Source organism: Anomaloglossus baeobatrachus, chromosome 6 (assembly GCF_048569485.1).
Source record: "Anomaloglossus baeobatrachus isolate aAnoBae1 chromosome 6, aAnoBae1.hap1, whole genome shotgun sequence".
Lineage (NCBI taxonomy): Eukaryota > Metazoa > Chordata > Amphibia > Anura > Aromobatidae > Anomaloglossus > Anomaloglossus baeobatrachus.
In genome coordinates, this window is record NC_134358.1 from 305564407 (window position 1) to 305581490 (window position 17084).

General features: G+C 49.9%; 1 protein-coding gene across 1 annotated transcript in view; it reads right to left on the minus strand.

Annotated features, from left to right (window-relative positions):
• LOC142243898 (NFX1-type zinc finger-containing protein 1-like) overlaps nucleotides 1–17084 on the minus strand; it is a 312672-nt gene that overhangs the window by 10935 nt on the left and 284653 nt on the right. Inside the window, exons 29-31 of the mRNA XM_075316094.1 lie at nucleotides 3566–3681; nucleotides 3124–3248; nucleotides 2758–2895 (exon numbers count right to left, since the gene is read on the minus strand). Of these exons, the coding sequence (XP_075172209.1) occupies nucleotides 2758–2895; nucleotides 3124–3248; nucleotides 3566–3681 (379 nt within the window). The remainder of the gene's footprint in view (nucleotides 1–2757; nucleotides 2896–3123; nucleotides 3249–3565; nucleotides 3682–17084) is intronic.

Genomic DNA, 17084 nt, shown 5'->3' on the forward strand with positions numbered 1-17084 from the left:
ATGGTGCGTGTGAGCGCTTTAACCGGACTCTACTCCAGTTGATCTGCACCTTAGCCGATGACAAGAAAGACCAATGGCCCCAATTCCTCCCGGATCTAGTGTGGGCCTACAACAATCAAGTCCACTCCGTGACGGGTTTTACCCCACACACCCTTCTCTTTGGCTGCCCAGGAAAAGGGGTCCACGACCTAAACCTGACCAGTCCTGAAAAAAATACCGGCGGTACCTATCCATCCTGGCTACACACTCATCGTCAGAAGATGGAAACTGTATACCGACTGGTAGGCCAACAAATCCGGGGCCAGAGACATGCTGACCCGCTCTCCGTACAGGAAGAACCCTTAGAAGTAGGACAGCTAGTCCTGGTTCGTATTAAGAAGCCTCAAGGAAAACTCCGAGCTAAGTGGGAAGCTGAAGTCTATCGGGTAGTTGAGCGCCCCTACCCTGATGGTCATGTGTACAGAGTCTGTGGCGAAGATAGCGGCAACTCTCGCACCTTGCACCGGAATATGTTGCGCCCCTGCCGATCCCAGCCTGACTCCCTGACCACAGTACCCGGTGAGGACGACACTGCTGACATGACTGACACCATTGACATTACTCAGCATAGTGACCTTGTTGACTCCGGGACTGGTTACCCGCCTGCGCAGACTGGCCCTCTCTCTAGGGAACTGACGGAGGTAGAGAGTGTAACCGGTGATAGAGTGGAGGGAAATCAACCTCTGCGGCGTACTACCCACACCACTGCCGGGGTTCCTCCTGGGCAGTCTTATAGGGACCAGTATGTATGGCCCGCTTCTCAGCCTCCCCCTGCCACAGCCTCAGTCCTCGCTGCCCTGGAGCCTGTAAATGTTGACAGGGACTGCCAACCTTTCAGTGGGGGGATATGTAACGAGGCGAACAACTCTCACTGTGTTGTGGCTGAAAAAGACATGGAGACTGACATTACACAGGATGATGCTGCCACCTTGTGGACAAGTGCTGAAATTGCTCGAGGGGCGGACGCTGTAAAATCTGATCCCCCTCCCACAGGGACTGGTTGTACAGGAAAAAAGTGCGGGGAAAAAGACACTGAGCTACTGGAGCTGTACCTGAACAGACATGCCTCGGACTGCCCTCATCGCTGACGTGTGAGGGATTGCCAGAACTGCTGCAGAGGTGATCCTGGACTCAAGGGACCTCTGGACCGTCTCCTTCCTCCATAACAAGAGACTGTAAGCTAGTCCTCTGGCGAGAGGGCTGAAGATTTCCCCATCTCTGCTCCTTGGAGTCGCCGCTGTTTACCCGGAGCCCAGGCCTGCTACGTGGGAGCCCTCCCTCCTTGTGTTTTGGACTGGTAATATAACCCATAGGGCAAGTCAGGGACAGAACTCTTGGTTACCATTGCTGTTTTTTTTGTGTTCTGTGCCGTGTGTCCGAAGTTAGAGACCCGTATAGCAAACTCTGATTATGTGTGCTGCTAAGCCAGCTGCGTGTGTTATTGAAATGTTTACCAGTAAAGAAATGTACCCTTGCATAAAATCTGAGCATGGGGATTTTGTTGGCGCAGATTATGGGAACTCAGCCGCGGTCAGACCTGCGGCCACTTCAAGTATTTGCTTTGTTATGTTCCCTCCCCTAATGTCCGGTTTTATCCAATCCAATCCAATCACCCTCAGCCCATTTGGTTTACCCCGATGACAGGAGAGAAAATGTGAAGCAATGGGCGTGATCTTTTTGCCTTTCAAAAGGTCAGTTGAGGCTAAATTAATTGTTGAGATGTGTTTTTGTATGCGTTTTCTTAACTCCTGTGTCATTTCTCCCACATAGATATTATGACAGGAGCATATGATCGCATAAATTACACATGTCATCTTACAATTAATAAAAAACCTCAACCTATGTTCACTTCCATTATTCGGGTGATTGAATGTTTCTCGGGTAGGGGGCATATAGGGGCAGACATTGCACTCACCGGATGGAAATGAGCCTTTTGTGGTAAATCCTCATCCCAAACAATGGGTAGGCCTGACAAAATGGCTGTTCACCAAGCGGTCTCTGAGGTTCGGTATTTTTTTCGCCGTGATTAATGCTCGATCGCCCACAATGTCGCGTGTCCTAGGGTCTACTTTAAGGATCTTCCAATGGTTCATGACAATATTGCCAAACTCCTTCCATTGGTTATGGAAATTGGTTGTTATCCTGATTTCTTGGTCCTCTCGTCATGTCCTGGGAATAAGCAAAGACTCCTGTGAGTGACCTCTAGCACCCTCATATGCACGTGACAGAGTTTTCCTGGGATAACCACGTTGGATAAATCGGTTTGTAAGTTTACGGGCCTGTATTTGGAAATTTTGTTCTGATGTACAATTACACCTAACCCGTAAATATTGCCCCACAGGGATACCTTTTTAAGATGTTACGGGTGAAAACTTGTAAAATTTAACAATCCATTTGTCGCTGTGGGCTTCCGGTAGAGATCTGTTTGCAATTGTCCATTATTGACAGTTAAATTTAAATCCAAAAAAGTTCCACCTGTTGACAAAATTGTAAAGGTAAGAAAGATGTTATATGGGTTGTTATTTAAGGACAACAGAAATTCTCTACACTCTTCCTCAGTACCACGCCATAAAAAAGCCACGTCATCTATGAATCTCAGCCATCCTAGTATGTTATTGGAGAATTGCGCCAAGGGGTAGACAATTTTAGCTTCCCACCATCCAAGGAATAAATTTGCCACTGAAGGTGTGCATCGCGCACCCATGGCCATGCCGATACCTGTCGATAGAACGTTCCATCAAATACAAAATAGTTGTGTAGAAGCACAAAATTCAGAAGATCCACTAGGAACGAGTCATGTAGTCTGTCCGAATTTACCTGAAGATCTAAGAAATATTCCACCGCTTTAATCCCATCCTGATGTGAAATATTTGAGTAAAGGGACTCCACATCACATGTAACAACTCCAGAAGGTTGATGTTTTTAATACTCTGGATAAAGTGTGTTGTGTCTCTAGTGTGTGATGGGAGCCCCTGTACTAGAGGTTGCAGGAAATAGTCCAGGTAAGCTCCAGCTTTTTCGCACAAACTACCAATGCCTGAAACTATCGGGCGCCCAGGTGGATGGTGCAGGTCTTTTATGTACCTTGGGTAAGAGGTAAAATGTTGCCACGATTGGTTTAGGGACCCAGAGAAACTCCTTTTCTTTCTTCGTGATAGTGCCCATCTCCATAGCTGCGTCCAATAATTTCACAAATTTTGTCTGGAATACTGAGGTAGGATCAGAAGGTAGTTTGCAATAAAAGCTTGTATTTGTCAGTTGTTTTTTGCCTCATCAAGATACATTTCCATGGGCCACAATACAACATTACCACCCTTGTCCGCTTCTTTGATTACAATTGTTCTATTTTCACTCAATTCTGTTATAGCTCTTCTTTCACCAGCACTTAAATTGTGGCCCATATGTGCTCCATCGGGCAGTTTCATTATATCTGCCTTGATCAATTTAAAGAACAATTGTACAGATGGTATCATGGACAAGGGTGGCGAAGTTGTGGACTTGTTTCTGAGTGGGCAAGGTTTCATACCTGAAGATGGTTCAGCTTCATTCAGCAGATCCAGGAGATCCTCCAGGACCTGACAGTCCAGATCATCAAAAGTACCCATTATTTTTCGTTGTTGATACATTACCCGAAACACAAGCCTTCAACAAAACAAATACACATCTTTTATAAGCATACATTTATCAACTTTATTGGTTGGTGAAAATGTTGCTCCTTTTTCTAGTACCGATTTTTGATCTTTGGTGAGTGAGATGTCAGATAAGTTAATGACACATAACCTACCTTCCGACTTGTTGACCATACCACCATCAATCACTTCAGTTTCCCCTTGTTGATATTCCTCCAGGCTGGATTCCTGTATCCTCGTCCTGTTCTCATTGGATTTCTTCTTACTCCGTCTGATGCGACGTCGGTGTCGCTGTTGTCCGATACTAAAAAAATCGCTATCACTAGTAGTAGCACTGCTAATATGACCTGTGGTAGTTCTTTTTGGACAAGTACCCCTTTTATTACCCTTATGTCTCCACTTAAAGGCAGTCTGGTTATTAAAGTCTTCTTGATCTCTATGAATTTTTTTCTTTTTGCCCTCAATTACTTCTGTGACGCCCTGGCCGGGTCAGGTAGTCACAGGTAGGCCCCACACAACACCATTCCCTCACTAGGTGACAGCAGCCGAATATAAAACCCTAGTCACCCCCCCTTGGGGACAGATAGACACACCAGTGGGCATGACCAGGCGGTTGGTGAACGCCCACCCAGGGGTCTGGACAGCCCAGGGCGGGACAAGCAGCAGATAGCTTGAGAGTCAAGTTCAGTGAGGATTGGAGAGAGGAGCAGGCCTGTTTGTCAGGCCTGAAGCTGACTGACCGATACCAGGGTAGGAGCCCTGGTGCCACTGGCTAGGAGGCAGACGGCGGTCTCCGTCTGCTGGAGCCGGGAAGACGGCTCGGTGTAACCGAGGTGGACCAGGACAGGGTTGTAGCCCACAGGTACTGACCCGGGGAACCGACTCGGAAATCGGAGCACACAGGGGGTACTCAGACCCTGAAGCCAGGACCAGAAGCAACTGGAACTGGTTAATTAACCGATTGAGGCCAGGACTAGAGGTCCCAAAGTCCCTCATAGAAGACAACAGCCCACCGATTCGGGATAGAAGGTCACCGCCAGGGCCTATAGATCCCACGGGCCAGCATCTGCGAGCACGGCTCCTTAGCCAACATCCAGCCGGGAGTGGACTCCTGAAGTTTCACACACAGGAAATCCACCTTACTCAAGCAGTGCAGGAGAAAGACAGAGACCACCAGCCGGGTGGGGGACCAGAACGCAGCCGGCTGCGGGCACCGACCACCATCAGCTTGGTTTACCAGAGACTTGTTTGTTTTCTTAAAATTGAGTACACCAGCACCCTCTGCGGTCGCCCTTCTCCCTGCATCAACCCATCAGGTCCCGGGGCCACCATCCCTGCCCACGGAGGGGTTAACAACTTGCTGCACAACATCTCCCCCCTGGGTGCCCCGTAAGAGCAGCGGTGGTGTCCAACCTCACCACACACCGTGGGTGGCGTCACGAACTTAATACGGCTCAGCCCGTACAAATGCGTCCTATCCCCTCATTTCATTCGTAGTGTCCGCAGGACGCCCAGGTCCGGAGACCCTCGAGCCACCACCCCGGAAGGCCCGGATCCGAGCAGCGGCGGCTGCTGGCACGGGGGCAGCACACTTCTCTTTCAAATTTATCTAAATCAGTGTTCAATTTTTCTTGAAAGGGCCGTACTTGTTGTTCTAGATCAAAATCCACCAATTTGGATTCCAGAGTTTTGATGTTAGTTCGGACTTTATCTAATTAAAGTTCTATCATGTTCTAGAAGCATTGCAATGATAATCTTAGAGAATTGTATAAGGCCCTTCTCCCAGGTATCCTTAAAGCCTCCCTCTGGTTCCCAAGCTGAGAAAATCTGAACCCTGAGACCTCTTGGGACTAGTGACTAGAGATGAGCGAACCGGTCGCGGTTCGGCTCGAGTTCGGTTCGCCGAACGGAGGTCTTGTTCGGCGAACCACTCGAACCGCATAGGAAACAATGGGAGGCAATCACAAACACATAAAAACACCTAGAAAACACCCTCAAAGGTGTCCAAAAAGTGACAAACAACTCACAACACAACACAAACACATGGGAAAGTGACAAGAACAAATTTTCATGTGAAAACAAAACAGCGTTACAAGGAAAAGAGGATGAGACACAGATATAGGCATGGCATGCCCTTCTAAAATCATGTAAAACACCGCAAGGTTACTCCAAGCGGAGTCTCCCTTTTTTCCAAAAATTGGGCCACACACACACCCACCCCTTCAGTGGCAGCACTTGTGCCCCAGTTGTACACTTCACAGGTAGATTTGCATCAAGCACATTCAAAAATATGCCATACTTAACCGTCCCCAGGATGACACCGGGGTAGGTAGCTAAGTCTTTCCTGATCCCAGCTCTGTTCATCTTGAATCATTTTTAAAAACAATGTAAGCAAGGGTTACTCCAAGCGGAGTCTCCCTTTTTTCCAAAAATAGGGCCCCACACACACACCCACCCCTTCAGTGGCAGCACTTGTGCCCCAGTTGTACACTTCACAGATTTGCATCAAGCACATTCAAAATCCACAAGCATTTACTCTCCCCAGGATGACACAGGGGTAGTAAATTCCTTGTGGATCCATGACTTGTTCATTTTGATGAATGTTAGTCTGTCCACATTGTAACTGGACAGATGCGTGCGATTATCTGTCAGCACACACCCAGCAGCACTGAAGACACGTTCAGAGACAACGCTGGCAGCTGGACACGACAACATCTCCAAGGCGTAAGTGGAGAGCTCTGGCCATTTTTCAAGATTTGAAGCCCAAAATGAGCAAGGCTCTATTTGCAAAGTAATGGCATTGATGTTCATTTGGAGATACTCCTGTATCATCTTCTCCAGCCGTTGACTATGTGTCAGACTTGTTGTCTCTGGTGGCCTTGCAAAGGATGGTCTAAAAAAATTATGAAAAGATTCAATAAAATTGCTGTTACCAGCACCAGATACGGTGCTACCGGTATGGGTAGATGTTGAAGATGACGAGACCGTCCCATGTTTGTCAAGTTACAACTGGGAGATTCCCTCCCTGCACCACGGTTGTTTGGTGGAAAAGCCGAGCTAAGATCGAGTAACAGCTTCTGCTGATACTCCTGCATATGTGCATCCCTTTCTATGGCTGGAATTATGTCACAAAATTTGGACTTGTACGGGGATCTAATAGTGTGGCAAGCCAGTACGCATCATCACTTCTAATTTTGACAATACGAGGGTCATGTTGGAGGTAGTGCAGCAAGAAGGCACTCATGTGTCTTGCGCAGCCATGCGGACCAAGTCCACGCTGTGTTTGTGGCATAGAGGTGCTAACCGTTCTTTCTTCCTCTGACATCTCCCCCCAACCTCTTTCAATAGAAATTTGACCAAGGTCTCCCTCATCCGCTGAGTCTTTCATGTCCATGGACAGTTCGTCCTCCATTTCTTCATGTTCTCCTGCACCTTCCTCAACATTTCACCTGCTACTATGCGCCCTTGTTGATCCCTGTCCCCCATGGTCCCATGCCTGCCGCGTTGGTGATGATGAACGTCTGGACCTTGGTGATGTTGTTGTGTCTTGCACATATGAATCCTCCTGTAGTTCCTCCCCTTCCTGTTGTCCCACCCCCTGACTCCGAATAGTGTTTAACATGTGCTCCAGCATGTAAATGACTGGAATTGTCATGCTGATAATGGCATTGTCAGCGCTAATCATATTCGTCGCCATGTTGAAACTGTGCAGAAGGGTGCATAGGTCCTTGATCTGAGACCACTCCATCAGGGTGATCTGCCCCACCTCTGCATCTCGTTGGCCCAGGCTATACGTCATGACGTATTGTACCAGGGCTCGACGGTGCTGCCACAGTCGCTCTAACATGTGGAGAGTCGAATTCCAGCGTCTCGGCACATCGCATTTCAGGCGATGAACCGGCAGGCTGAAAGACTTCTGGAGCGATGCAAGTCACTCAGCAGCGGTGGTTGAACGGCGGAAGTGAGCAGACAGTTTTCGTGCCCTGTTCAGAAGGCCATCTAGGCCGGGATAGTGTGTTAAAAATTGCTGGACAACAAGGTTCAACACGGGAGCCATACAAGGCACGTGTGTCACCTTGCCCAGGTGAAGGGCCAAACCCAGGTTTGCAGCATTGTCGCACACGGCCTTACCAGGCTGCAGGTTGAGTGGAGACAACCATTTATTAAACTCAGTCTCCAGAGCTGCCCACAACTCAGCCGCTGTGTGACTCTTATTTCCAAGACATTTCAAGCTAAAGACCGCCTGATGCCGTTGCGCTCTGCTGCCAGCATAGTAATGAGGGGTGCGTGATTCCTTCTGCGCAGTTACAACGCTGGTGGCCTGACCAGGCAAGCTTGGGGTGGAGGAGGAGGACCCAGACGAGGTGGAGGAGGCAGAAGCAGTGGCGGAACTTGGACAGACAGAGGATTGACACACAAGTCGTGGGGATGGCATGACTTGTGCAGCAGACCCTTCACCATCTATCACCATAGTTACCTGTCAGACTTCCGGGATTTCCAGTTCTCTTTTGAAAGAGCTTGCCCTCGGTTAACATGGAGTTTGCTGTTCTGTTGCCCTACTTCCTGTCCAGCTGTTTAAAAGGCCGCCTCTAAGCTTAGTCCAGTGCCTGAGTATACTGCTTGCTGTGTACTCCTGCTTTGCTGCTCTTGGTTCCTGATTGACATTTTGGATCCTCCCGAAAAACAACCGACACCGACTTTGGACTTCACTCGGACTCATCAAGCTGTGCCCGGACTCCGTCTGCCGTCTTTGGTCAGCACTTCTGCCCGGTTCCTTCCGGTTCGTAACCACTCTGGACTCTCATCTCGTGCGGACATTTTTGGACTATACCTCTGGCCCTTTGTGTCCCGGCTGCTGCGCATTTAGGCCTTCTGGGGTGATTGCCAGACAGTCCCCATATAGGGGTTCGCTCTTGGTGGTCTCCCTGGGGGAGTCCGGTGCGTGGCCCCGGGAATTCCCTTCGCTCCGATCCTGGAAGGTATTTCCGGTGTTTATTGTTCTACTGTGTTTTGTTCCGTTTATGTACATATCGTTGGTTACCTGTTATATACATTTCTGCACCAAGAACTCGTCTCTGATTGTCATTGCCCTAACGCAATCGAAATCCTCAGTACATACAATAGTATTACATTATACTCAGGCCATAAAAGGATTTCGCTGGGGCAATGACTGAGACACGAGTAGATCAGCTTTTTTCCATGATTAACTCCTTGCAGCAGGAGATGGAGGCGGTGCAGACTAAACTTAGAGATGTGGAGGCACAGCTGGGCCATGATCACCAGGTACTGGCTATTCAGGATTTGCAAGTCAGAGTGGAGGCTCAGGAAGCCGTCCCCACTACGTCCGTATCAGCTGCCGGTATGCCTAGGTTACCCCCATTTCGTTTCAGTGGTGATCGTAGTCAGTTTCGTGGATTTGTTAACCAGTGTATACTGTTTTTTGATGTACATGCTGATTATTACCGTTCTGACCGGTCAAAAGTGTTATGTATAATCATGTTATTAACCTCACGAGCACTGGCTTGGGCTAATCCTATGATAGAGAATCGGATATCCGTTTAAATCACCTGGATGACTTTCTGACCGCAATGGCGCAAATGTTTGATGATCCGAATCGCCGTGCTACCGCTGAATCGGCTCTCCTTTCCTTACGTCAGGGAAAGCGGTCTGTCGTTGAATACGCCACTGAGTTCAAGAGGTTAGTGGTAGACACCGACTGGGGAAACAATGCGTTATTGTCAGTTTTCAGAAAAGGTTTGTCCGGTACCATCAAGGACGAGTTAGCTCGTTCCGAATCTCCAGGGGATTTTGAACTGTTTCTCCAACACTGTGTGCGTATTGATACCCGCTTGACGGAACGTAGACAGGAAAAATGGGCAGCTGTAAACCGGGTAACCAACTTTGCGTTTCCTTCCAGAGAACCCGCTCTCAGGACGCCACGGGAGGCCGAGGACATTCCTATGCAAGTGGACTCTCTGCAAAAGCGAGAGACCAACGAACGTCGTGAACACCGGCTCCGTGAGCTTTTGTGTTTCTATTGCGGTCAATCGGACCATTTCTTGATTGACTGCCTGAGACGTCCAAATCGGCCAAATAAGGTATTGGCAGCCATGGCAGAGTGTGACAACACGGACGCAGAGTCCGATATCTCTGAGGCAAGTGGACACCTGGATGCGGTATTTCCCTTGACTGTAATGTCAACATCACCTAAGGACTCAGAAGGGAAATACACCCATTGCTCGCTTCCCATTCAGATTCGGTGGGAGGGACAGTTAATACCTACATCTGCTATGATAGACTCTGGGGCAGGGGGTAATTTCATGGACTCTTCTTTTGCCAGGAAACACGGTATCCGGACTCAACAAAGATCCTCACCGGTTACCATGGAGACGGTAGACGGATCTCCGTTAGTTTCTGGACCAGTTGATCGGGAAACAGTACCCCTAGAATGTGTGATGAAGCCAGGTCAGCAGGAGACCCTTGTTTTCATGTTGATTTATTCTCCCCATTTTCCGATTATTTTAGGAATTCCGTGGCTACGGTCTACAAATCCAGTCATCGATTGGGAGACTAAGGAAATATCCTTCCCACCGCAGAGTGGTCCGACCATTAGTCCAACTGTACCGGTTCCAGTAACACCGAATGCGGAGGGCACTGTACAGGTACCTGTTCTACCCCCGGTTTATCATGACTTCGCTGATATATGCGACAAAAGAAAAGCAGATCGGCTTCCCCCGCATAGACCGTATGATTGTCCCATAGACTTACTCCCAGCGGCGGAGATCCCGTTTGGTCATGTCTACCCGTTGGCGGCACCTGAGCTAGAAGCACTAAAGGATTACATCGATGAAAGTCTAGCCAAGGGATTTATTCGCCCTTCTACCTCACCAGCAGGGGCACCCATCTTTTTTGTGAAAAAGAAAGAGGGGACTCTGAGACCTTGTATTGACTACCGGGAACTCAATAAGATAACCATCCGGAACCGGTATCCGTTACCGTTGATTCCTGAGCTATTGGAGAGAGTCCAACAGGCAAAGATATTCACTAAATTGGATCTCCGTGGGGCATATAATCTACTCCGCATACGTCCCGGAGACGAGTGGAAGACAGCGTTCAGATGTCGGTATGGACATTATGAGTATCTAGTGATGCCTTTTGGACTTTGTAACGCTCCTGCGGCTTTCCAACACCTAGTCAACGATATTTTTAGGGATATAATGGACCAATTCATGGTGATTTACCTGGATGATATCTTGATCTTTTCTGATTCTCTACAGGAACACCAGGAGCACGTCAAGACAGTACTTACCCGTCTGAGGGATAACCACCTGTACATTAAACTGGAGAAGTGCGAATTCCATTGCTCACAAATACAATTTTTAGGATATGTCATCTCTCCTCAGGGACTGAACATGGAGTCTGGCAAGATACAAGCAATTCTAGACTGGCCGGAACCGGGAAACATCAAGGAGGTACAATGCTTTGTCGGTTTTGCCAACTTTTACCGACGCTTTATCCGTAACTTTTCAGAGATCGTCCGTCCCATCACTCTGTTAACCAAGAAAGGACAGACGTTTGTGTGGTCCGCCCAGGCCCAGGAAGCTTTCAATCATCTCAAGGTTTGCTTTACCTCAGCGCCAATACTAGTACACCCGAATCCCGCACTCCCCTTTATTGTGGAAGTCGATGCTTCCGATTATGCATTAGGGGCTATCCTTTCCCAAAGGACTGGGGACAAGAGTCTCTTGCATCCGTGTGCTTTCTTTTCTCGCCGGTTGTCCCCTGCAGAAAGGAACTATGACATTGCGGACAAGGAATTGTTGGCGATTATTTCAGATTTTAAGGAATGGAGACACCTCTTACAGGGAGCTGCGCAGCAAGTGATAGTACTCACAGATCATCGTAACCTGGAATTTCTTAAGTCTGCCAGGTGCCTGTCTCCACGGCAAGCCCGTTGGAGCTTATTCCTTAATCAGTTCAATTTTATCGTTACATACCGTCCAGGTTCACGTAATGGGAAAGCCGATGCCTTGTCCCGAATCCACGCCATGGACTCCGTGCCTGGAACCCCGTCTCAGACCGTGTTATCAGATGCCAATTTCGTTGGAGTAATCCAGGACCAGGACTTGTGGAAGGACATCAAGCTGGCCTATGATGGTGACGTATTTCTTGCTGCCCCCCCGAATGATGTGACTCTTGTTCTTCGGAATGGTGTGTGGTTGAGAGAGCGACGTATTTATGTCCCGGAGGCCGTAAGACTTCGGGTTCTCAAGTTGGTCCATGACTCCGTGTTGGCTGGTCATAGGGGGGTACAGAAGACGCAGGAATTTCTGAGTCGTTTTTTCTGGTGGCCTACCTGTTTAAAGGATGTAAAAGACTATGTCCACTCATGTGTGGTTTGTGCCCGGTGCAAGGTCCCTCGTGTGGCTCCTACGGGACTCCTCCAACCGTTACCCGTTCCATCTCGCCCTTGGGGATGCTTCTCAATGGATTTTATTGTGGAGTTGCCAGTCTCAGGCGGTCACAATACCATTTTAGTGGTGGTGGATCGGTTGACAAAAGCTGCTCACTTTATTCCGTGTACCGGTCTTCCCTCAGCCGCAGAGACAGTGGATTTGGTTATCCAGAATATCTTCCGATTGCATGGGGTACCAGATGAGATCATCTCTGACCGGGGCGTGCAGTTCACGTCTAAGTTCTGGAAGGGGTTTTGTTCGGCACTCCAGATTGATGTCTGTTTATCTTCTGCATACCATCCTCAGACAAATGGGCAAACCGAACGGACTAATCAAACCCTGGAACAGTACCTCCGATGTTATGTCAGCCATCTGCAGGACGATTGGTTGAAGATGCTTCCTTTGGCGGAGTTCTCGTATAACAACACTCAGAGCAGCTCCACTAAGGTAACGCCCTTTTTCGCTAACTTGGGTTACCATCCGAATGTTTTGCCTAGGTCACCGGTTTCGGTGCCAGCGGTGGAGGACCGATTGACGGAGCTACGACAGAATCTGGAGGTTCTAAAGGACACTGTGGCTTCGGCTCAGGAGCGTTACAAGAGGTCGGCAGACACTCACCGGAAACAGGCACCCATGTATAAGGTAGGGGACTCGGTGTGGTTATCCACCAAAAACCTGAGATTGGGTGTTCCTTCGCAGAAGCTGGGACAGAAATTCATCGGTCCGTTTAAGATCACCGGGATCGTGAGCCCTGTGGCCTGTCGGCTGCGGTTGCCGCACCATTTAAAGGTACACCCGGTCTTTCATGTTTCTCTCCTCAAACCCGTTTCCCCTAATATGTTTCATGGTCGTGTCGTGCCTCCTCCTCCGCCTGTGATGGTTGACGGCGAGGAGCAGTTCGTGGTTGAGGACATTATTGACTCCCGGCTCCATCGTCATCGGCTTCAGTATCTGGTACGTTGGCAGGGTTACTCCCCCGAGGACGATTCCTGGGAACCCGCGGGTAACATTCGTGCGCCCCGGAAGGTTGCTCAGTTTCATCGGCGGTACCCGGACAAGCCAGGCCCTGATCCGTCCTGAGGCCGTTTCTGGGGGGGGAGTACTGTCAGACTTCCGGGATTTCCAGTTCTCTTTTGAAAGAGCTTGCCCTCGGTTAACATGGAGTTTGCTGTTCTGTTGCCCTACTTCCTGTCCAGCTGTTTAAAAGGCCGCCTCTAAGCTTAGTCCAGTGCCTGAGTATACTGCTTGCTGTGTACTCCTGCTTTGCTGCTCTTGGTTCCTGATTGACATTTTGGATCCTCCCGAAAAACAACCGACACCGACTTTGGACTTCACTCGGACTCATCAAGCTGTGCCCGGACTCCGTCTGCCGTCTTTGGTCAGCACTTCTGCCCGGTTCCTTCCGGTTCGTAACCACTCTGGACTCTCATCTCGTGCGGACATTTTTGGACTATACCTCTGGCCCTTTGTGTCCCGGCTGCTGCGCATTTAGGCCTTCTGGGGTGATTGCCAGACAGTCCCCGTATAGGGGTTCGCTCTTGGTGGTCTCCCTGGGGGAGTCCGGTGCGTGGCCCCGGGAATTCCCTTCGCTCCGATCCTGGAAGGTATTTCCGGTGTTTATTGTTCTACTGTGTTTTGTTCCGTTTATGTACATATCGTTGGTTACCTGTTATAAACATTTCTGCACCAAGAACTCGTCTCTGATTGTCATTGCCCTAACGCAATCGAAATCCTCAGTACATACAATAGTATTACATTACCCAGCGCCCAGTCAGCGACATGTAACGTCCCTGTCCATGCTTACTGGTCCAAGTATCGGTGGTGAAATGCACCCGTTCACACACAGAGTTTCTCAAGGAAGCGGTGATGTTGTGTGCGACATGCTGGTGTAGTGCAGGCACACCTTTCTTAGAGAAGTAGTGGCGACTGGGCATCTGGTACTGGGGCACAGCGACAGACATAAGGTCTCTAAAATCCTGTGTGTCCACCAGGTGGAAAGGCAGCATTTCGGTAGCCAAGAGCTTACAGAGGGATAAAGTCAACCTCTTAGCTTTGTCATGGGTCGCAGGAAATAGCCTTTTATTTGTCCACATCTGAGGGACAGAGATCTGGCTGCTGTGTGTAGATGGTGGTGAGTAGGGTGTCCGTGGAAAAATGCAGGTTTGTGAGGAAAGTGCAGGCGTAGACATGATGTTGCCTTCATCCAACGTTGATGCTCCATGCCGGAGTGGTACGAGAGAGCCAGAGCCCCTGGGCTGCACCGGTGGTAATAGTTAAAAAGAAAGACGGATCCCTGAGGTTCCATGTTGACTACCGCCGCCTGAATGCTTGCACCACCCGGGACTCATACCCTTTGCCGAGGATCGAAGAATCCCTGACTACTCTGAAGAAAGCCAAGTACTTTTCCTCCCTGGATCTGGCCAGCGGCTATTGGCAGGTACCCATGAGCGAAAAGGACAGAGAAAAGACCGCTTTCATCCTACCCATGGGCCTGTACGAGTTTGACAGGATGCCCTTCGGCCTGAACAACGCGCCGGGAACTTTCCAGAGGCTGATGGAGCGCTGCTTGGGAGACTTCAATTTCGACTTCACCCTCATCTACCTTGATGACATTGTGGTCTATTCAGCCACGTTCGAAGAACATCTACAGAACCTGAGCCGCGTGTTCCAGAGGTTAAGGGAACATGGCTTGAAGTTGAAACCCAGCAAGTGCCGTCCTCTACAGCAGGAGATTGATTACCTGGGCCACAGGATCTCGGCCGAAGGTGTACAACCATCTCCGGAAAAAATAGCCGCCGTACGGGACTGACCCCAGCCCACAACTGTCAAGGAGGTCAGGGCTTTCCTGGGAATGGCAGGCTACTACCGTCGGTTCGTCAAGAACTTCGCCCGGCTTGCCGCACCACTGCACGACCTGCTTCGAGGGACCACCAACAGTCCCAGAGGACGCCGCATCAATTGGGGGCCTACCCAAGAAGAGTCCTTCCAAGCTCTAAAGGGTGCCTTGACGTCATCCCCCATCCTGGCATATGCAGATTACACCCTGCCCTTTCAATTACATACTGACGCCAGCCTACAGGGTCTGGGGGCAGTACTCTCACAGGTACAAGAAGGCAAGGAACGCATTGTAGCCTATGCCAGTAGGTCCCTACATGAAGGTGAAAAGAATCCCACCAATTATAGTTCATTCCGGCTGGAGCTGTTGGCCTTGATGTGGGCAATGACTGAGAAATTTGCCGGATATCTGACGGGGACAGAAGTACTAGTCCTGACGGACAACAACCCTTTGGCCCACTTAGAAAATGCGAAACGTGGGGCTATAGAGCAGCGATGGATGGCTCGGCTCTCCAAGTTTAACTACAAAATTAAATATAGAGCTGGGGCTGAAAATCAGAATGCGGACAGCCTGTCCAGAAGGACATCCCCCTCGCCCACTTAGGACCGGGACGAAGAGCTGGAAGGAGACGAGATGCCTGACTTCGCAAAATTAGCCCGGCAGATGATGGATTGCCGCCAGTGTGCTGTGGATGAGGCTGGCACTCCAGTAGGGTCCCCACTGTACCCACAGGAATGGTGCAGAATCCAGGACCGGAATGCTGAATGTGCCCTACTCAAACAATGGGTGAAGCAGCAGCAGAAGCCGTCCTCTGACACGCGGTCACGACTGTCCACCAGTACCCTGACCCTGCTCAGCCAATGGGATCATCTGATTCTGAGGGAAGGAGTGCTATACCGGAGGATCTTCCTATCCCACATGCTAGCGGAGTGCCTACAGGTTGTAGTGCCGGCCCAAATGGCCCGTGAGATGGTGGGAGAAGCACACAAGAGGAACGGCCACTTTGGAATAGACAAGACCTTCCGGTGGGTCCAACAGTCCATCTACTGTCCGGGACTCCGCAAGCTGGTTGAAGATGTCTGCCAAGCCTGTCGCACCTGTGAGCTTTACAAGTCCGCTGAACAGCGTGCACCTGTCCAAACAGTTGAGACATCCCGGCCCCTTGAGCTGTTGATGGTGGACTACCTGTCAATTGGGACGGCGAGTGGTGGCTGCCAATACTGTCTGGTTATGGTAGACCATTTCACAAAATTCGCAGTTGCTGTTGCTACCAAAGATCAGACTGCCGAGTCAGCTGCGCGGGCCATCTGTCGACAGTTCATCCAGGTCTATGGGTGTCCGGAGAGGTTGCACTCTGATCAGGGGGCTTGTTTTGAAGGTCAAATTATCGAGGAGCTGCATCGGATGTATGGGATCCAGAAGTCCAGAACCACCCCTTACCACCCACAGGGGAATGGTGCGTGTGAGCGCTTTAACCGGACTCTACTCCAGTTGATCCGCACCTTAGCCGATGACAAGAAAGACCAATGGCCCCAATTCCTCCCGGATCTAGTGTGGGCCTACAACAATCAAGTCCACTCCGTGACGGGTTTTACCCCACACACCCTTCTCTTTGGCTGCCCAGGAAAAGGGGTCCACGACCTAAACCTGACCAGTCCTGAAAAAAATACCGGCGGTACCTATCCATCCTGGCTACACACTCATCGTCAGAAGATGGAAACTGTATACCGACTGGTAGGCCAACAAATCCGGGGCCAGAGACATGCTGACCCGCTCTCCGTACAGGAAGAACCCTTAGAAGTAGGACAGCTAGTCCTGGTTCGTATTAAGAAGCCTCAAGGAAAACTCCGAGCTAAGTGGGAAGCTGAAGTCTATCGGGTAGTTGAGCGCCCCTACCCTGATGGTCATGTGTACAGAGTCCGGGGCGAAGATAGCGGCAACTCTCGCACCTTGCACCGGAATATGTTGCGCCCCTGCCGATCCCAGCCTGACTCCCTGACCACAGTACCCGGTGAGGACGACACTGCTGACATGACTGACATCATTGACATTACTCAGCATAGTGACCTTGTTGACTCCGGGACTGGTTACCCGCCTGCGCAGACTGGCCCTCCCTCTAGGGAA